Genomic DNA, 22626 nt, shown 5'->3' on the forward strand with positions numbered 1-22626 from the left:
CCCTCTTTTTGTACTCAAAACCAAAATGGCTATCTCCTCCCTAAGGAAAAAGAGGTTGCTTTTTTTCAAGCCCTGCCCCTGTGTGTGTGACATTCACAAAATCTCACATAAAACCACCATGTCCCCTCCACTGGGCAAACTGATACATAGAAAGATGAATGATCTGATAAAAGAGAGTAAATGAATGGGAGAAAGTGGGCAACATGGGCCACATGTGACAATATTCAGTTTATTTTAAAGATTATCTTAAAAGTGGCTTTGTCAGAATGTCTTCTCTTAAAATCTCTGGTCATCTTTTCCTTTTTTAGATTTTCTTTTAGATGTTGGGCCCTTGGCCATAGAGATCTTTTCATTTAAAAGTGCTCGTATCCTAGGGACGCCTGGGTGGGTTGGGCCTCTGCCTTCAACTCGGGTTGTGATCTCAGGGTGCTGGGATTGGGTCCTGCGTCGGACTCTCTGCTCAGCGAGGAACCTGCTCCCCCACCCCCTGCCTGCTTATGATCTCTCTCTGTCAAATGAATAAATTAAATCTTTTAAAAAAAAAAAAAAAAGGTGCTCGTATCCTGAATAGGTTGAATGCCTTTCTTGCTAGCTTATTTGTCTTTTCCATTTTCAATTTCTGTTGATCAAAGACAGTTATCTTTTTCTCTGTCCTGAGACCTACTACGTGAAACACACTTTCTTGCTCAGTATTGATAGGTGGATGGGAGTATGGATGAATGGTTAGAGGAATTTTAAAGAAACCTTTTTAGCAGATTTTAATTGTAAATGGGATAGTGAGTCTTCCTTTTTACATTAATGAAGAGTACCACATCCATTAATTTTATTCTAGAACCATGAGAGTCATCAGCCATGGTAGTAGGGATTCTCTTGCTTTCTTAGGTATAAGATTATAGGTTGAAATAGGACTAATGTGAAATAAAACACCCTAGGATCTTCTGTTCCTCAGTGACAACAAATACAGCTACTAAAGCTGATTTTGAGAAAACAGCATCTCTTCAAACCTAAACAGTAGAGTAGTGGTTTTCCAACTGTCTTCCATCTATTAATTTGAGAAGCTGCCCTACATCTTCTCACTTAAGCAGAAAGTCTTCTTTCAGTTTTAGGCTTTTGCTCCCATTCATCTTTCACAAATCTTGGCATCAGCTTGCTGGTTGTTTTTGTTTTGTTGTTGTTGTTGTTGTTGTTTGTTTATTAAAGATTTTATTTATTTATTTGTGAGAGCGAGCACAGGCAGACAGAGTGGAAGGCAGAGTCAGAGGGAGAAGCAGGCTCCCTGCGGAGCAAGGAGCCCGATGTGGGACTCGATCCCAGGACGCTGGGATCATGACCTGAGCGGAAGGCAGCTGCTTAACCAACTGAGCCACTCAGGTGTCCCTTGTTTTGTTTTTTAATCAGAATCTGGTATCATTTAGTACAAATTTTGGATATTTAGATGCCAATTTGAGTAAGTCAGTAATGGAGCTTTACAACAGAAAATATTTTTATTTTTTTTAATTTGCTCTTAAAGATTTTATTTATTTATTTGAGAGCGAGCAGGAGGAGCAGAGAGAGAGGGAAAAGCAGACTCTGAGTTGAGTGTGGAGCCCAGTGCAAGGGTCAATCTCATAACCATGAGATCATGACCTGATTTGAAATCAGGAGTTGGACACCCAACTGACTGAGCCACCCAGGCACCCTCAGAAAACATTTTAAACTATAGTATTAAAACACTATTTTCTTTGCTAGGGTCTCATGGGGAGGGATGAATCAGGAGTGACTGCTGAAAGGTTTCCCTTTTGAGTAATGACAGTGCTTTGAAACTAGACAGAGGTGTTGAATGGTTATACAACATTGTGAATGTATGAAATGCCACTGAACTGTGCACTTTAAAATGGTTAATTCGGGGGTGCCTGGGTAGCTCAGTTGTAACTGTCTGCCTTCAGCTCAGGTCCTGATCCCAGGGTCCTGTGATAGGGTCCTGTGATGGAGCCCCATGTCAGGCTCCCTGCTCCATGGGAAGCCTGCTTCTCCCTCTCCCTCTCCCCCTGCTTGTGTTCCCTCTTTCGCTGTCTCTCTGTCAAATAAAATAAAATCTTTAAAATCTTTAGTTTTGTGTTATGAAAATTTACTTTAAGATTGTACTATTTAGGGCGTCTGGGTGGCTCAGTGGGTTAAGCCGCTGCCTTTGGCTCAGGTCATGATCTCAGGGTGCTGGGATCGAGTCCCGCATCGGGCTCTCTGCTCAGCAGGGAGCCTGCTTCCCTTCCTCTCTCTCTGCCTGCCTCTCTGCCTACTTGTGATCTCTCTCTGTCAAATAAATAAATAAAATCTTTAAAAAAAAAAAAAGATTGTACTATTTAATTTTTTTTATTCCATGCCATATCTGTGAATTGTTAAAATGTATGCTTTAGCTCAGAGAATAATGTCTTCCTGTAGCTTGTATAGTTGTGTAATTATTCCTTCAAATTACAACACTTACTAGAGTGAAAATGAAAACCACTGGGTAAATGCTCAAATTACAAAAATTAACAGAGTTATCCTGGGAGGACCAGGAGAACGGTCACATTACCTAAAGCTAACACCAGAGACTTGTATGTAAAAACTCACCGCACTCCTTGCTATCTGTCTACATCACTAGATTCAATATCATCGTAAATTATTTCTTGAGACTTACATATAGGACTTGATTCTTTGAAGAAAGCCACTCTGTATAGAATTGATAGAAACTTCCACATGCTGGTAAAAAGCCTATTTCAAAGCAACAGTCTTACTGAGTTAGAAAGCAAAATAGAATGGAATAAAAGCATTCTTATTTTTAATAAAGCAACGAAACTTTAACAGTTGGGCCATGCATGCAGTGGTGCCTACACACACATACACACACAGTATATTTAAATTAATGAAAGATGGAAATATATCTTAGTAATATGCTTATTCTCAAACTTTTGGCCAGTCTAGTTCCCCAGGCTTCCTTCAATTCTCAGACATATTCTAATTTTAGCAGATAGTGCCTTAGTTATATGTACAACATTTCTGTGGACTTGCTCTGTAAGTTGATTATTAGCTCATTGATTTAGTTTTAGATGTACATTTATCTTGTCTTTTTTTCTTTTAAGCCAATGTTTTAATGTACTTTATGTTTATTGTTACCAATAAAAGTAGTTTCAGATACAGAGTTAAGAATGGGCTCTAATATGTGTCTTACCTTTTCTTTAGAACTGTCAAGTAATCCACCTCTAGCTACCATCCTTATTCCTCCTCACGCTCGGATTCAAGCAGCTGCTTCAACCCCTACAAATGCCACAGCAGCCTCAGGTGAGAACACAAGTGTCTTCTCTAAAAACATTCATTTTTTTTTAAAAAGATAATGATTACCTCCATTTTATTTCATGTGATGTATGTGAACATTTAATACCCTCCAAATTTCAAAAACATACCACAGCCAAATGAATAAATGTGAATAAAATGTTGCTTTATTTCCAAAGAAGCACAAAAGGACCCCATAAATACTTTATATATAAATTATAAATATCTTACTATAATGTTAAATTCTGTCCTCTTAGTTACCTTTGAAGTCATACTTTCTATATAATTTCTTGATAAATATACATGTATGCTGGAGAGGCAAACTTTCAACAAATATAAAATATAGATTGGTATAATTTGAGCATTTGAAAGGACTAAAACTAATGCAAATACATTTAAGGTTTAGATCAATATATGACTATATCTTGTTTATCTTTAAAAAAAAAAAAAAAATGCCTTCATGGTCTCCCAGGTTAGAGTTCTGGTATACTGCTGATCTCTTAGCCAGCTAATGGGGCCTTATTTAGTGAGAATTGCAGATATTCTGCAAATATCCAACTTTTGAATGAATTTTAAAGTTCTTTAAAGAATCACCAGATGCTGTTTAAATTAAGTAAGAAATACAATAACACAATTAGGCTCAGAATTTGGTACACTTTTTTATCCCCCTCTAAAAAGCAAATGTCAGGAGCTGACTCTGTTTTCAGTAAATCATCTATTTTACATTGAACTGAGTTGGATCAGACATATTTTTGCCTAAGGGCATTGATGCTGCAGGAGATAAAATCTTTCTTTATTAGTTCTTGCAATTCCACAATAAGGTCATAATCCATCTCCTGTTGTCTGACACACAGTTGTTTGTTCCTGTGCAAAAGTTTTTTAGAGCATTGCTAATAAAGCTGAGAAACGTTTCTAGTCCATGGCCTACATTCGTTCCAGAAAATGTCTGGAAAGAAAGGTTTCTTTTCTAGTTCTAGTTCTATCAGCACATGCTACTTTGAGAAAGTCGTTTGAACTTTATTAGTTTTAATATGTCTTACTAGTTTTCTTGATCTGTATATGCGTGGCTTTGCTCTCCTAGAATAATGTTGTAAAAATAAAATAATGTGCTGAATTGTGGTTTAAATTTTTTAAATATAAGAATTTTAAAACTATCACCAATTTATTTAGAAGGAAGATAGAGTTGCTTATGTGAGCTATTAATAAACCTAATAAACCCCTAACCCAAGTTAGATTTTATATGACATTGTTTGTTCAAAGCATGAAATAGCCCCTAACCCTGAACAAATGCAATTACTTGTTGAGCTTATTCCAGGAGTTTTATTAGAATTGCTTTAGAATATGAGTAAAAATGAAGTTAGAAATACAATAGCACCAATTATGATTGGTGAGTTTTGGGTAATTTTAAATGATTTCTTTAGTGTGAGATACTAAACAAGTTAAAGTAGGTTTTTTGGGCAAATTGCCTAGTATAACCTGATTTTTATGTGGCTTCAATACAAGTTACAGCAGACCCCCCAAAATATTTCATTGCTATATATATATATTCTTAAAGCCATTTATATCACATTTTGACATAAATATGCAAAATGATTAGACTCTGATCCTGAGAGTTTACTTCAAAGTTGAAGTACGTAAGAATATGAGGAACTTAATAGAGGAATAGTAGGCTGAGGCTAAGGACAGACTTAATTAGTTGAGAAAAATGCCTGCCTTGAGTATCTTGTTACCAGAGGATATCAGATAGTGTGCTTCCTAGTGGCTAAATAAAGGAATGTTACATGTTAAAATTTCCCATTGTTCATTAGATTAGCACCCTGATAGTTTAGGAGAAGCAAAATGTTTCTGGGCCTGCTGTTTGAGAAGTATTTCATCATTGGGGCCTCAAATTTTTTACTGTAAGAGATAGATTAAATGAAGTTCCCTTTACCATTCCAACAGTAAAGGTAATAATGAGCTTCATATGGATACTTTTTTAAGTGCCCCTCGGTGTGAGTCTGTGGCAGACCACCACATTATGGTCAGGGGAAAAGTTTTCTTTTGGGCCAAAGTAGTGAGAACCAAGTATGTTACCAAACATATCTCAGGAAATGCTGATCTAGATGAAGGACTTGATCGTGCGACATTGATGGCTATCTGTATTTAAATAAATATGTATGTATGGGTATATATATATTTTTTGAATAAGAATTTGGCAGTGTGGGCTATATTCTTTAATAAGACCTTAAAATATTTATGTTCTTGTTATCTCTCATGGCTTCAGTTTCCTTATCCATAAAACAGGAATAATAAATACCCGCTATATAGACTTTTAAGAAGTAAGAAGTAATGTGTACAAGGTTCTTAGTTGGTGCTATGCTCAGAGTTCAGAAAGTGACTGCAAGTGAATTGATTAAGACCTGTTGGAAGGCATTACTATATAGAACAAGAACTATCATAGTTCATGCTTTTTAGTTCACTAATCCCACTTCAGAAATCTTCAGGATACTTCTAACAGAAGACAGAAAGCTACCATGTACAGAGGTAGAAATAGGAATAATTACATAATAACAAAAAGGAGATCCAGTCTGATCTGACTGGTCAACAGGAAGAAATTGTTTTGATACAGTATGAAATCTCCATCTTTATATAATCACAAAAATATCAGTTATGTAGCTTATAGACATTTGTAAAAATCCTTACCAGATCTTATGTGGCATGTTGGTAACTGCCAAAATGAATGCTTGCATGTGGATAGGGACAGGATAAGTTAATATACAAAAATTGAAAGAGTTGTGTTAAATTAGTGGGTATGGATTTTGATTTTTTTTTTCTTTCAAAAATTCTCATACTCTTTCTAAATTGTTTTTTAAAAAGTACCTCAGTATCAGGAGGCATTATAGTTGATCATGGCTCTGATGAGAAACTTTTGAAATTATATATACTATTCTTAATAGTCCATAAAGTATAATTTTATATATGTATAATATATAATTTTAGTATATAACCTTAGTATATATAATATATAATATATCATTTTAACATACACATGTTTTTATATATGTAAATTCTTATTTTCTCCATGACATCCTCTCATTTACTCCATTTGGGAGACCATTCGTCTAAACTATTTAGAAAAATAAATCTTGAGAAATTCCCATTTGTCTAAACTATTTAGAAAAATAAATCTTGAGAAATTATAGTTTTACTGTTCAAATATAAACCACTTTAGAGATTCATGTACTCCAATGCCATGTCAATTAAGTGTGAGATATGGTAGAGAATTTCAGCTAGAGCAGTTTTCTCTATCTTTATATATCAGTTTTCTGAGTAAGGTTTCCTTCAGTGCAGTGGTTATGCTATTAAATTTAAAAAACACTAATTTCCACTAATGTTCTTACTATCTGCTAAGAAGAAGCCATCTGTCCCATGCTTCTGTATAGCAGTAACTGGAAGCTCATTACTACAAAAATAAGCACATTCCATCTTTGTATCATTTTGTTAGAAAGTTTATCCTTTTTTCACCCTGAAATTTGTCCTCCTATACTTTCTTCTTCTCAGTGATCCTATTCTTGGGTTACACACAAAGGTCCTCAAATTTTAATGATGGCTAACTGCCTTCCATATTAGTGAGGGTTTCAAATCCTAATCCTGAATATGTTCTAAGTGTCAGGTTGTTGGGTTTTCTATACAATTATATATCACCTACACATTTCATAAACATAACAGTTTTTTGCCACTGTTAAGCAGCTAATAAAACATACCAAACAGTACAAGGCAGGGCCTCCTTAGAGATGTTTTTGCCTTTTCTCAAATTACTGATAAAATAAGTTAAATGGTACTAAAAGCAAGACTTACTAGAGATTATTCTTTTGGGGGTTTCTGAATAATTGTTTACCCCTCTTGTTGTTTCCTTAGCTACAGACCAGCCTTACAATATTCATTTTCATGATGTTTTGGAAAACTTTGTAAAATGCTTTGTTGTCAAAAAAAATTTTTAAGAAAGTTTTCCATCCTTAAGGTATCACTATCAAGAATGGAAATCAAACTTTTTTTTTTTTTTTTTTTTTAAGACTTAGGGAGATTTCTAATGTCGCTATTTGTCCACTGTGAGTTTCTGTAATCCATTTTGGAATTTGTTTCTTGGACTTTAGATTCTGGATTTAAAGACATTTAAAATGTGTAGATTGCCCTCACCTTTCTTGGGCTACATTTTGTTTATTAGGATTTTTGTTATATCCTTTCCAGGTTGAAAACCCTTCTAACAGAAAAGGGAATCATGATAGGAGTTGGACAAGGTCTGTCTTCTCTTTTTACCTGGTCAGGGGGTTTTATTATTTTTGACCTTGCTTTGAATACCTTATGCTGTTTATTTAAACCAAATCTAACCTGTTTTTATAGGTTCACATTGTTATTTTCTATTCTTCCTTGAATGTGTGCCCTTCTTCTTAAAGTTACCTGTATTTAAAATGATGAGCTCATCAGAGAAAATCCCTTTTAGTTGAATTCTTTGGTTCTTCTCCCTTTATTTTGCATTGAGATTATTTGCAATTGCTTGGTCAGAGTTTTGTTTTTTCCTAATTTTCTACTTCTTGTCGGTTTTGAGCTCCTTTTGAAGACTATAGCTGTAAAATCAAACCTATTATTCCCTGAACTTTTTGAAATCCATTTTACTGAGGTCATGGCTCAGATTTAGCCAGGGCCTGTGGTTCCCTTTACATACTATTACTTCAGAATTCCTGCCACCTACATCACCAGCCAGTTCTTTCTAGTTGGGCAGAATTTAACCCAGAATAATTTATCCCATTGTTTGTTTGTTTCTACTAATTTTGAGAGTTGAAATGTTAGACAGATTAAGCCCATGGATCAAATACTTTCTAAAATCATAGTTACCATCCATCCATCCCCTCCCCAAGTACTATTATCCTTTGCCTCTTTGCCAATGTACAGTGTGCTTTGGGAAAGCTATATCCATATCTTGTCTGGTTTTATCATCGTCAGGGTATTGCCCTCAAGTGTTCCTTTTCCCAACCCTTTCATTTCTGTTGTCTCTTTATCTTAACCCAAATATGTATGGAATTTCTTAAAAATATGGGGATTTTTTTCTGTTAAAAAATAATATAGTTATTTTAGAAAATAAAAGTCTTCCGTATTTTCAATTCCAAAGATAATGGAAGGTAACATCATTTTATATTTTAGTCTGTGTATGAATGGGCAGAGAGAGATGCCTTCGTTTTTGTTTTTGGTTTTGTTTTTGTTTTTAATATGGGCCCTGCTATTCAAGGGATGGGGGTATATAACTGTGCATCCTAAGCCTGTATCATAATTTATTTAACTTGATTTCTTATTCTTAGACGTTTGTATTAGATCTCAGTGCTTAGAAGTATAATTGCCAAGTCAAAAGATTATAAATTTTTTTAAGATTTTAATATATATCAGAATGCCTTCCAGAAAGCTAATCCCAGATTATACTGCCCACTCGCAGTGCACGTATTTTTCCATTTCTCCCATTACCTTAACATTAACCAGCCCAGAGTGGGGTGGGGAAGGTGCTGCATGCAAGTGTGTACATCTATTTTTAGGTATTACCAACTTGGTAGCCAAAGAATGTGGGTGTCTTTTTTAGGTACAGTGCTATACCCCTTTCCTCCTTTTGGCTCCTTTTGGTTTTCTACGTAGATACCTACAGTCAAGCCTGCTTAGTCATTATTTTCCTCAGAGCGTCGTTAAGTATCACTTCCAGGAAATTGTTTCTTTTTATTCAAAACATGTTTTCTCCTATTGAGTCAAAATTTTTACCTGAATTTCTCCCCCTCCAAAAGTAATGTAAAATCATCTTAAGTTGAGAAATGTTGTATGAAACATTCTACTAGATGTTCTTCAAATGTTCCTCAGTTCCTTGCCTAAAGTCGCCTGTTGATATCCTTTTCTCATTCTTTGTTCCAAATTAGATCTTTTAACCTAAAAGGTGAATATGTTTCCTGTGTTCTCACGGCCTTCAGTTACCTACCCTGAACAACCAACCCTCCTAATTAAAATGTGCTCTACCCCTGAGCCCAGAGTGTCTAAGATCTCTCTGCTGCTGGCAGATAAGATATAAGGTCTTATTGACAGGCCCTCCAACTTTGTTAGTTTTTTGGTTGGCTCACTGGCATCTGAATTGCAGTTATGTTTTTTTTTTTTTTAAAAGATTTTATTTATTTATTTGACAGAGAGAAATCACAAGTAGATGGAGAGGCAGGCAGAGAGAGAGAGGGAAGCAGGCTCTCTGCTGAGCAGAGAGCCGGATGCGGGACTCGATCCCAGGACTCTGAGATCACGACCTGAGCCGAAGGCAGCGGCTTAACCCACTGAGCCACCCAGGCGCCCCTGCAGTTATGTTTTTGAAATGAGTGAAGCCACTTTGGTGTCTTGTGTCACACCTTTTCCTCAGAAAAATGAAGAAAGAGAGGTAATAATACCTTGCTGAGGAGGGATAACTCCCCCTCGTTATTATACACCCCAAATTGTCAAAGTCATAGTAGACATTATAAAAAGAAAAGCGAAAATTGAGTCTTTCCCTTTATACTTTATATTTTTATTTCACTAATGCAGATTATGATTACAATTTAAATGTAAGTTTAGAGTGTACATTTGATTCTCTGTGAAAAATGGTCTTTTTTGTTCCAGTGTCCGTTAGTAACACTAACACCTGAAACATAGTTTTTTAATAAAGATATTTCCACTTGGAACAGCTTGAATAGAAACTTTCTGAGTATAATATCTTTTAGAAAAGTTGACCTGTCATGAGACATTTGTAACTATTATAGAATGAGATAGTAGTAAATAGAAACACGTGAAATGGGCTCAGAGAGCATAAAGGAAATAAGGAAATAAAAGTGTACTTAAAGTTAACCAAACACACTTATAAAGTACATATAAAATATTAAAAGAATTTGATATTTGAAATATATGCTTTTGCTAATCTGCCAATGATAAAAAATATTAAGGATTTTGTAGCTTTTGAGAACTTGAAATGTATTTATGATAAGTAGGGAACGAAGTTTTTATTTTTACTTAATTTCAGTTAAATTAAGTAACCATATATAGTTAGCAGCCACCCTATAAGAGAGTACAGATAGAACATTTCAGGCCAAACAGTGAACACTTGTATCACTTACAAGGCTTTTATCTTTTAGATAGATCCATAGTTGCAGAACCCTGATTCATGGTGGCAGAACATTTGGAATCCCAGCCTCCTATGTTCACTCACTATGCTTTCCTCCCAACCTATTTTCTTATTTGCTACTCTCTTTTTATTTAAACACTTCGGCAACAGTTTATAAATGTGGGGTCTTCCATTCACTTTCCTTCCCTCCCTGTTGGCACATTTGATTAAACTACGTTTGGAGGGAGAATGGACAGGAGTTGCTGATGCATTAGATGTAGGGAGTAGAGAAAGAAAAGAATCATGGTGACAACTTTTGGTTTATGACCTGAGCAACTAGGTGGGACATTTTCCTCAGTATTGAGACAGCAGCTCAATAAATCGATGACTCACTTATCTAGCAACTCTTATAGATCTCTGAGAATATAGGAGGGGAGGTGGGGGAGCAACTGTGGGTCCAATCCTAGAAAAATATATGTATCATATATGGAATTTTACACATAAAAATTTTGTCTAGGATAAAAGTTAGAGCCTCATGGATTCTATTGGGAACCTAATACCTTAGAGGGGGCATCACCCTTAGCTTCGCTGTGGGGTTGCCCCACTTGTCATTTTTATCTCTGAAGTCACACAGAATAAAATTGGTTTCATTAAATACATGTACAAATTCCCTTTGCCATATCCAGCACAAAAGCCATAGAACCATAGACTCTTCTTAGAATTAGGGAAAAATAAGTGATCATCTGATGCAATTTTCCTTGTCTTTTGTATATTTTATTAGGAGCAGACATACATATCTTGGGACTAGGTTAGGGTTGCTCTCATGGGCTTGTGGGCATAAATTCTGCCTGGCATTTAACTTATTTGACCTGTATGTATGTTCAAGATACCCCAAAATTTAGCAGCCTAAAACAAGAATAAACATTTATTATCTCACATAGTTTACATGGGTCAGGAATTCAGAAGCAGCCGAGCTGGATGGTTCTAGGTCAGGGTCTTTTATGAGGTTTTAGTCAAATGTCAGCTAGGGCTGCAGACATTGGAATGCTTACCTGGGGCTAGAAGAGGTACTTCCAGGATGACTCATTTATGTGCTTAGCAAATCAGTCCCGGCTGCGAGAGGCATCAGTCCCTTACCATTTTGTACCAGCTCTTCATAAGGCCGCTTAAGTGTCTCACATTGTTGCAGCTGGTTTTCCATAGACCAACTGATCCAAGAAAGAGGGCAAGGTAGAAGCCACAGTATCTTTTATGTCCTAACTCTGAAAGTCATACACCATTGTCTCTGCACATATCCTATCGGTTACATAGGTCGGCCCTATTTTGGGGGGAAGGGACTACATTAGGGCATAAACACCCAGAAGACATGATTCATTGGGGCCATCTTGGAAGGGGGCTACCAAGTGTGTAAGAATGATCTTAATAACTGTCCCTCAAAGCTGATCATTCTCTCTATTCCTCAAGTCCCTCTTTGGTTGGTTGGTTGCTTAGTTCTGAAGTAGCATCAGAAGGATGGTAAGGGGACATTGGTTTCTAGGAAGCTTGAAATAATGACCTCTGTATTTGTTTCCAAAACACTTTTATCTTTGCATACCCTATACAGACTAAGAATTAGGAAATAAAATAACTGTACTTTTCATTCTTATTATAAATTCCCAGATCTGTTCTAATGTAGGAACCCTTTTAGATAATAGAAATAGGCTTCTAGAAATCATAGTGGATTACGTAGGAGTTAGGTCTGAATGAAAGTCCCCTTAGGTTCTTTTCTTCTTTGCTAGGAAATCTTTTCTGCTGTCCCTTGTAGTCCCCATAAAGGCCATCATTCTCTTCCTCTAATACCTCTGTGCTTATTTCTCCCATTTGCAAAATGGGGGCAATAATTGTACCTATTTCTTAGGTGTGTACCTGCAATGTACATAGTATGATGTCTGGTACATTAGTAAGCATCCAAATGTTAACAGTTGCTGCCACTGACATTATGGTGGTGATGATTATTACAGTCACACTAAACTGTACAGTTGATGTATTTTTAGATGTCTCTTTTGCCTTTCCACTTACTGAACAATTTCTATACCCAGGTACTGTGCTGAGACCTTCCTAGGCCTTATTTCATAGACAGGTGGTAGTATCTCCATTTTACAGATGAGGAAATTGAGGAATAAAGAGGTTAAATAACTTATTCTATTGTCACAAAGCTGTTAAGTGGTACATAGCTATCAAGTGGTACAGCTGGGTCTCATTCTCAGTGTTTGTGGAGCTGGACTAGATTGAAGAAAGATGTATCACTGAATTTCAGGATAGCATCTCAGGACTAAAAGCAAGACGGTACAGTCTTTGGTTATTCATAGTTGAATTGGATGCTTTATAATCAAAAGTTGTTAGCTGTCCTTAAAACCATGATGCCAGGAAGCCTCACCTTTACCAGTATGAATGTGAAAAGGAAAGGGAATGCTGGAGACAGGAGCAAAATGAATTGTGGTGCTTTTAAGGAGTTTCTTTCTTTCTTTCTTTCTTTCTTTCTTTCTTTCTTTAAATAAAGATTTTATTTATTTTGACAGACAGAGATCACAAGCAGGCAGAGAGGCAGGCGGAGAGAGAGGAAGGGAAGCAGGCTCCTCATTGAGCAGAGAGCCCGATGCGGGGCTCCATCCCAGGACCCTGGGATCATGACCTGAGCCGAAGGCAGAGGTTTTAACCCACTGAGCCACCCAGGCGCCCCAAGGAGTTTCTTTCTTTTTTTTATTTGACAGACAGAGAGCACAAGTAGGGAGAGAGGCAGGCAGAGAGAAAGAGGGGGAAGCAGGCTCTCCGCCAAAGCAGCGAGCCTGATGCGGGACTCGATCCCAGAATCCTGGGATCACAACCTGAGCCAAAGGCAGAGGCTTAACTTACTGAGCCATCCGGGTGCCCTTTTAAGGAGTTTCTGGGTTTTGTTTTGTTTTGTTTTGTTTTGTTTTTTTAAAAAGGAGTTTCTGTTTAAATATTTGAGAAGAAATGTTAAAGAAATTACTAAACATCCAAATCCAGTGACAGTTTTTAATTAATGAACATTTTTATTGTAAAAAGGCCATATTAACTCAACTACATAAAATAAGCTTACAGAATTGGCAGTAGGAGCAAAGTAAGTATGTACCAAGAAGAACTTTAAAAATGCAGTTTTATTCAGTTAGTAAGCCTGGTGTTCTGTGGGAGCTACTCTTGAGGTTGTAGAACTTTCCATTTTCTTTGTTGTATTTCTCCTCCCTGTACTTTGCCTCTGAAAAACATCTTTCTGTTCTTTTTCTCACAAAGGATGTATATAATTTGATTTTAAATGTAATTTGTTGCAGCAGGCAAAGGTTATTTGTTTTTGTTTGATGAATGAATACAGTGCTGTGACTTTAGCTTTCAAGGATATTTATAATCAAAATATTTAGCTGTTAAAATTTTACTTAATAGGGGATATGGAGATAATTCAGAGAAAAAAATAATAAAACCATTAAATTACAAACCTGAGGAGACTACATGTCTTTTCAGATTTTATTATTTAGAAGTTGAATTTGTTTCTTCAAATTCATACACACAATAGGATTTTGCTAGAGAGTGAATTAACATAATGAACTGGATGGCTACGTAAATGAACCTTAGTGGGTGTCCTCCAGTGTAGCTCATGCCTGTCATGGTCAAGCTGGTGAATTCCTCATGATTGGGAAATCTCTTAAGTCTAGAAGACCAGAACATGAAAGTTTTATCTGTCCTCTTCACATACTAAAAAGAGAAGTGCTGTTTGCTGATGATCACGCATAGACGCATAGGTTCCAAGTGTCATCCATCTCATGGGAAATGCTACAGTAAGTTTGGATTTGTGAGGATCATTATCATTCTGAAATAGCTCTGCAGCCTTTCAGGCATTTGCTAGACTTGTTTTTAAAGCAGCCTGCGGGAGTGCCTGGGTGGCTCAATAGGTTAAAGCAGCCTGTGCCTGAATTACAAAAATGATTGTTTTTCGTGAGAAATCCTTACAGGAACATGTGACCTGGACAGAAATTGATGTTGTCATTGATGACAGAATTTGGGTGATCATTGAAGAGTAAAATTTGCACTAGGACAGGCTTATCTAAGAAAAACCAGGAGTCATGACTGAAGTATTAGACATAGTTATGTAGTGATTATTGGAAAAGGCACGTACCTGCCTTCGGAGAAAGGTTCTGTGTCATATACCTTGCCACCTGTCCCATGTGCCATATAATGATTTAATATGACTCCATGCATGGACCCTGATCCTGTAATGTTTGCACTTATTTTCATGAAAACAGGACTAGAAGCAGCTATAAGTTTTTTTGAAGGAAATTAAATGAATTAAACATAACCAGTCAAATTGAGAGATTTGACATTTCTTCCCCAAATGCTGCCCTTAAAATAAGGAATTTAGAAAAAACATGTAGTTTTTATAAAGTGGCCATTGGAATGATAAATTGAACAGCTAATCCTTAAGTAAAGCGTTCCTGTGTGTCCTCGGGGTCTTCTGTTTCTTGCTGTAATTAAAAAATTGAAACAAAAAAGATCCAAAGGCAGATGTTACATTCAGCCATGACACTTGTTTACCCTTCAAAGGATATAGGAGCATTTCAGTCTCTAGGCAGACAAAACTTTGGAACTTGTTTTTTTGGTGTCACCAGCTTTGATGGTCAAGGGCAGTGTGTCTTCTAGGAAGATGGCTCTTAGAAGTTATCCATCCCAGTTAAGCCACTTCTCTTCTTGCTCAGGGCTCAGTGTCAAGTGTTTGGGAGAAAAATATGCCCAGCAGTATGTATTAGCAGTCACATGCACGAGGGCCCAGCGACACAGCTGGACGGGCAACTGAAACGGCAGTCTGTTGCCTGCCTGAGAGGCAGTGCTGGTCCAGATGCAACTAAATGCCCACTTACATGTTAATAGGTGCTGTGAAATAATGATGAACCTTAAAAGGGGGGGGGGGGTAGGGGAGTTAGAGTTAAATATAAAGTTAGACATATTTCCAAAAGATTAGGTGAAATAAACTCTGTGCCAAGATATTTGACTGCAAGATGCTTCATTGAATTGAAGAAGTGAATCAGTCCTGCAGTGGCTGTTCCTTTTTTGCTCATTATCTTCCATTTCTACAAATAGTGAAGAAGGACTATACTTAGAAAGTAAGCAGCTGCAGTTGATTTACACATGGTGCTTCTACCTCTCAGTGCTGACCCATGTTACGGTCAGTGCCTCCACCCGTTTTACCCACTTAAGCAGATGGTGAACTGTAATCTGCTTCAGAATGTTTAGCAAGTGTTCCCAGCTGTGCACTGTTCACTTATTTATTTTCAAGTGAGCCAGACTCCCAACTGAGTATTCATGCATGTACTGCTACTCAGGCCTCAACTAACTCAAAGACACTTGTCTTTCCTGCACCAAACACCAGGCCAAGGCACGGACTCAGCTCTAAGCAGAAAGAAATTCAGATTTCGTAGTATTGGCCATATTTAAACAACCTTTTCAGATACAGCTTGGAAGACCACACAGCTCAGTCTGCAGTGGAGGCAGTGTACTTTTCTCTTTGGGGTGTTAAAGCATTGCTCATGCTCTCTCTTGGGACTTCCGATTTGCAGATGCTAATGCTGGAGACCGTGGACAGACCAACAACGCCGCTTCTGCATCAGCTTCCAACTCCACCTGAACAGCCCCGAGCAGCCAGCAGCTGCATGGGGAAAACCACCAGTTACTTGAGTGTCACTCAGCAACACTGGTCACGTTTGGAAAGAAAATTAAAAAGAGAAAAAAAACCTGCTCATTTTAGTGTTCAATTTTTTTATTATTATTGTTGTTCTTATTTAACCTTGTAAAATATCTATAAATACAAACCAATTTCATTGTATTCTCACTTTGAGGGAGATCCAGGGGGTGGGAGGGGTTGTGGGGAGGGGAAAGCGGAGCACTAGAACACACAATCTCTCTCCCACGACAATCTTTTTTTATCAAAAGTCTGCTGTTGTATACTTTAAAAACAGGACTCCTGCCTCATGCCCCTTCCGCAAAAGAAGACGACTTTGTTCTGTGCTGAAGTTTTTTTGAACTTTGTTTTCTTTTAAAGTCAAGTGTAAGACTTTGGTATAGTGCACAGCTTGAAATTGGTTGGGAGCTTAGCAGGTGTAACTCAGTGGGGACTTCAATGTCACTTGTAAAATTAATCCATATCCTTGGGTATTTGAAGACTTGCCTTTGGCATGTTGGTGGCAGGTGTGGCAGACAAAAAAGAAAATGTGTATCATTTGTATGTAACCCAGGGAGGTCAATAAAGTTTGAAAATTCTTAATTGACTTGATAAGGTTTTCTTTTGCTCCTAATTAGTGCTAGTGGTGAAGAAACTTAAATTGGCTATCAGAGGAGGAGCATACGTGCTCTGAGGGTGGATCTTTGCCTGACCAAAGGTTCTCTGCAAGTTTTAGTGCAGTTTGAAACTAGTGACCAGAAGACTGAAAAGGATGTTGAGCCAGTCACTCTGGCTGCAGAGGTCAAAAGCTGATGAACCTGGAGGAAGGGACAGGTCAAGAGCAGATCTCACCACTGTGAATGAATTTGTCCACATTTGTTTCTAAAGTTGCTTCCCTTGGAAAGATACACTTGAGAGGACATTATAGTTAAATAATGTGAACTGTAACAGTCTACTGGTTTATTTTTCATATTTTTAATTACAAATTGAGCTTGCAGAAATTGCCACATTCTGCACATAGTTCTAATTTTAAATCCAAATCTAGAATCTGTATTTAATTTCAGCTTTTTTTTTAACCTCATGCTTTTAAAATTTTATTTATTATGTATGTCAGATAGACCATTGTGGTTTTAGATGGTAGGAATATTAAGAACTACACATCAAAATGGTATAAACAGTCACGTGTACCTACTGACTTTATAGGAAAGCTGATTATATAAATGTGTGTATGTATATATGTTATATATACATAGATTCAATACTGCCTTTTATTTTTGTTTTTGTCCACAGTATCAAAATCAACTGGTTGAAGCATGAGAAGAATGTTTCCCCCCACACCCAGCTAAGAGTTTCTGTTTGTTTTCTTTGTGTATCAGTGAATAGTGTAAGACTCAGTTCCTGTTTTTGAAGAAAAAGCAATATTCCTTGGAAAGCAAAGAGAATTGAAGGATTATGTTTGCAGTGAGGAAATAGATTTTCACAACTAGTTTGTTTTATACTTTTAAGGTTGACATCTTTGTGGGCCTTATATACTCTAAAATGAACCTTAGTCACCTTGGTGCTTATGGGCCATTACTCGACCTATGAATCTTTAAGGCACAATCAGTTGTACTTTACATTTAAAGATCACTTGAGTGATGGCCGCCTTTCCCTTCTACCCAGTCTTTCCCTACACACCTTCCAAGGTTAGTTGATAACTGTAGGGCGATAGAGCTGAGCCCTCGATCATGTGTAACCTCCCTTCACCTTCCTCATTGCCACCTTAGGTCGTGTTAGGGGTCTTGCCCTCCAGGTGATTCGGAAGTGGAGTCTCTTGGCAGCCCTCATCGAAGGTCCCAGTACCCTGTCCTGCTTCTTTACCAAGTGTATGCGACTCTCCAAGAGAGTCCTACTGCCTGCTGAAGTGAACCGTACCCAGAAGGGCAACTGTGAGCCATCTTAGTTTTCACTCACTGTTTAGCTAAGCTCTTTGGCCACAAAAGGGGTTTCTCCAACCTCTGGTTATATCAGAGTTCGTGAGAAAGGAAACACACTCAGTCAAACCAAATCGAACAAACTGACTTCTACATTTCATAATGTGCTTCTGAGAGCTAATTAAGCTTTGAAAGAAGTCTGAATCAAAGTATTTGGCCGGGTAATTCCTAAAGGGAATGCTTGGTAGACCATTTTCGGAAAGGATTTATAAAGAAGCTGAACAGCAGGTCTATGGCAGAGAAAAGGACCTGCTTTCACACCAAACTGCCCAGCCAAACATTTGGACACAGACACTACTCTGGACTTAGTGTATTTGCTAGAGTCCATAAAAATCTGTGCTTGTTTTAGGAAACAACCCTCCTTTGCCCCCATGAATGGGGTAAGAGAAAAAGAGAAAAGTCAGATGCTTTTCTCTCATTTCTGTATGTGTGTGTGTGAGGGCTGAGGTGCATGATTTTTCTTTCTCAAGGATCATGGTGGTATCACAGAACTCTTTTATACAAGTGAGATCCAGGTCTCTGAATATTTTTTGTAAATAATAATAATAATAATAATAATAATAAAGCTCCTCACCAAATTCAAGCTTGTACATTATATTTTCTTTCAATGTTTTTAAATTTAAGTTTTATTGTTTTGTATGTAAATATGTGGACCCAGGAACTGTTAATTAATGAGCAAAAAGTTACTGTTCAGGGCAGTGATTCTGTTTAATAATCAGACAAAATGTAGACGAGCTTTTTAAAGCCATATAGTTTTAACTCTGTACAGTAGGTGCCGGCCTGTATTATTGTAACAATAACTCTAGCAATGTATAGTGTATCTATATAGTTTGGAGTGCCTTCGCTTCCATGTGTTTGTTTTTGTTTTTGTTTTTCATTTCTCAAATTTTAATTGGTTTTTCTATCCATGTCTCCCTGTCCTACCCCTTTCCCTTTGAAATAATAACTCACTCCTAACAGTGTCTTTGCCCCTTCCACAGTTAATTTCAGTGATACCATGCTCAGGAGTGGAAAGAGGAAACCGTGTTCATGCTCTCACTGCATTTAAGCCCTGCCTCTGTTTTGGTTATGAGCAGCTCTTTCCTCCTCAGTCAGTAGCAGTGACCAGTTTCATTTCATAATTGGTCCACCCAGGGACTTTGTGTCATGCCAGGGAGCCCTAGAGCTGGAAGAGACCGAATAGATTCGAATTTGCTCATCTCTTCCCCAAATTCCTTCCATGGGTCTTAGAAACAGCAAAGTCCAGGAGCCTTCCATGCTCTCTCCCCCTTGTCTACTTCCTTCCCAAGTGAAAGAGAGAGAGTTGGTTTTTATAAATCCAAGTTGCTTAATAGTATCAGGTTCTGCTCCATCCGCGGTCCAAAATGCTCTAGTGCAACTACGAGCAGTTACTGCGCTGAGTGCCACCGTGCTGAGAGAGGCCTGCCGTGTTACCGAGGGAACTCAGCCCATCCCCTCCCTCCTGCCACCTCTCCCCTTGTTCAGTGGAATGTCATTTCCATTTCCTTCTTAAAAAATTTAATTCTAACTGTGTGCCCATCATGAAGGCCTTTTTTGAAAGAAAAATATTAAAATTTGTTTTGCCTCCAAGTATTCCATATAAGATGTCTTGAGTAGAAGAAAAAACAAACTTTACCAAACCAAAGGTTGCTATTTTTGAAACATCGTGTGTTCATTCCAACAAGGCAGAAGACTGCACCTTCTTCCCAGTGACATGTTGTGTCTGTCTCTTAAGTCCTCTTAATTTTTAGACACATATTTTTGGTTTGTGTTTTAACAAAGCCTGCCTAACCAGTCATCTTGTCTGCACCAATGCAAAGGTTTCTGAGAGGACTGTTGTATTCTCTATCCCTGTGGATATAAAGACACTGGCATTTCATTTCTTTTTCCCTTTCCTTTTTAAGGGATTTAACTTTGGAATCTTCCAAAGGAAGCTTGGCCAATGCCAGATCCCCAGGAGTTTGGGGGTTTTTTCCTTTGTTTTAAACCAAAATTATATCTGATTGTTCATGTTAGTGATCATCTAATCACAGAGCCGAACACTTTCTCCCCTATATAGAAAAATAAAGTAAGCATGCTTTACAATAAAATCTGTCTTTTCTGGTAGAAACCTGAGCCACTGAAAAAAAAAACAACTAGAAGCAGAGTAGAGTCCCAGATTAAGGTCTACGTTTGAGAGGCTTTGAAAGTAATCCCTGGGGTTTGGATTATTTTCACAAGGGTTATGATGTTTTATTCAAGTTTGTTGCTCCGTTTTGCACCTCTGCAATAAAAGCAAAATGACAACCAGTACATAAGGGGTTAGCTTGACAAAGTAAACTTCCTTGTGTTCATTTTTAAGTTTTTTTTTTCTTACTATATCTGTCTACAGGCAGATACAGATAGGTGTATGAAAATGTGCTTGCCTGTAAAATTTGCATTTATAAATGTGTTGCCGATGGATCACTTGGGCCTGTACACATACCAATTAGCGTGACCACTTCCATCTTAAAAACAAATCTAAACAATTTATTATATATATATATATATATATATATATATATATATATAAAGGACTGTGGGTTGTATACAAACTATTGCAAACACTTGTGCAAATCTGTCTTGATATAAAGGAAAAGCAAAATCTGTATAACATTATTACTACTTGAATGCCTCTGTGACTGATTTTTTTTTTTCATTTTAAATATAAACTTTTTTGTGAAAAGTATGCTCAATGTTTTTTTTTCCCTTTCCCCATTCCCTTGTAAATACATTTTGTTCTATGTGACTTGGTTTGGAAATAGTTAACTGGTACTGTAATTTGCATTAAATAAAAAGTAGGTTAGCCTGGAAATGAAATTAAAATTCACAAGTGTGTGGTCTTTATTTCAGTACCCACCCCTCTTTTCTTTACCCTGCCTATTTTGCTACTGCAATATGTAGTCACATCACCATCTCCGTTCCTCCAATTAGAGAAACATGGATCTTTGTTCTAAAATCAAAATATGAACACTAGTTCTCGTTCTTTAAATTATCGTATTCCATTGTATAGCCCCAAGAGGTGCAGCTTCCATCTTGGAAACCTTTGGATTTGAAGTAGAGGAAGCTTTGCAGACACTGCTTTGAAAAGAAAGAAAATGTCCTTGAAAGGGACAAATTTTTAAAACGTGTATAAGCTGCTGTCTTTGATTACTGTGTTCATGGTTTGGTGTAGCTGTATTTTCTTTTAACTTTCATCCCATCAGTAATGGTCTTTGGGAGTATTTGTAAAATATATGAACACCACAAACCGTGGGGCTGTACCTCCAGGTAACCAACACATGTTGTGTTTGCATCTGCTCATTTCCAATACTGGATGATGTATGTAAACATGTTATGTCTCTTAGTGCAAAAAGAAACATCATTTTTTTTAGGGCTGGCTCACTCTTGTCAGGCCTAATCTAAAGGCTAGATATGAAGTCATGTGACTGCTGCTTCAATAAAAACGAATTTATATTGGATAAAGTCTGCTCCTCTGTTTATTTGCTTATTTTATTTATTGTGGTGGTGGGGTTAGCTAATACTTGAAAAATAGTTAAACATGTTTACCAGTTGCAGAGGGTAGGGGGAAAGGAGGGAAAAATGCAAAAATAAAGATGGCACTTGTAGGATGATGGACCTCCCGATGGCTTTGATGTGTTTGTTTGGGATTCACTACTCTTCTATTTCCTGCCCTATTTGAGTTGGAATTGAGAACGATACCCTTTTAATTTAAAAGCCTGAAAGACTGCCCTCCAAACAGTACCGACCAACCTTTCGGGTCACAATTCAGGAGAACCGTGGTAGTGGATGCCACTTCATAGGTGTTCTAGAAAGAGTAGTGAGGAAAGGGAGGGGTCAGGTTGCAGAGCTCTTCATGGAGAAGTTTGTGAAAGGAAGTGACCCAAAGTGATGATTCAGCCTCCTGTTTCTCAGGTATAACATATTCTTCCACTCACCAGCACTGTGGGCATGTTAAGGGAATGTGTCCAGAGGAAATGGAAGCTGCTGTGTAACACAGCATGGGGCCTACGAGTTGTCAAACTGGGAAGGGACGGTCAACCAAATGTCTGTTTCTATTTATAGCCTCTTCTCCAGAAAGGAGAGGCCACCCCAGCCTTCCCACAAGAAAACTTGTTGATGTCAGTGCTTTAATTGAATCCTTAATGTCTGGGCCAGGTAGAGATTAGCTGCTGAGTACCTCTGGCTAATGAGGGGGCCAGAAGGCAAGCAGTACTTTCTTAGAAGAGCTTTTCTCCTACCTTTGGAGATGGACTTCATCCTCACCTGAGACAAGACCTAGAAAATGAACAGCAGCCACAGGGATGCCTAGAAACTGACACTTAGTTCTGTGTTCAAAGGCTCAGGAAAGGGAGTAATGGAGCCATCCAAATGTTTGAGAGGAGCAAAGTAGAGTCTGGCTCCTAGCCTTGTAAGGTCAAGATCTGCAAAGCTACTGAAGTATCCGTGTGAGCAGTTTGATGTATCTCACCTTGAATCTTACCTACACTTAGACTACAATAATCTATATAAGATAC

At 37.5% G+C, this 22626-nt stretch overlaps 1 protein-coding gene across 3 annotated transcripts in view; it reads left to right on the forward strand.

Moving 5' to 3' along the window:
- GSK3B (glycogen synthase kinase 3 beta) overlaps positions 1 to 21574 on the forward strand; it is a 221662-nt gene extending 200088 nt beyond the window's left edge. For 2 of the 3 annotated variants that reach the window (XM_059163956.1, XM_059163957.1), the window contains 2 exons: positions 3199 to 3297; positions 16018 to 21574. In XM_059163956.1, coding sequence (XP_059019939.1) covers positions 3199 to 3297; positions 16018 to 16085 — 167 coding nt within the window. In that variant the 3' untranslated portion in view covers positions 16086 to 21574. Of the gene's footprint in view, positions 1 to 3198; positions 3298 to 7515; positions 7566 to 16017 lie in introns of all 3 variants that reach the window. The other variant, XM_059163958.1, reaches the window with a different exon arrangement.
- The last annotated feature ends 1052 nt before the right edge of the window (positions 21575 to 22626 follow it).

This window comes from Mustela lutreola, chromosome 2 (assembly GCF_030435805.1).
Source record: "Mustela lutreola isolate mMusLut2 chromosome 2, mMusLut2.pri, whole genome shotgun sequence".
Lineage (NCBI taxonomy): Eukaryota > Metazoa > Chordata > Mammalia > Carnivora > Mustelidae > Mustela > Mustela lutreola.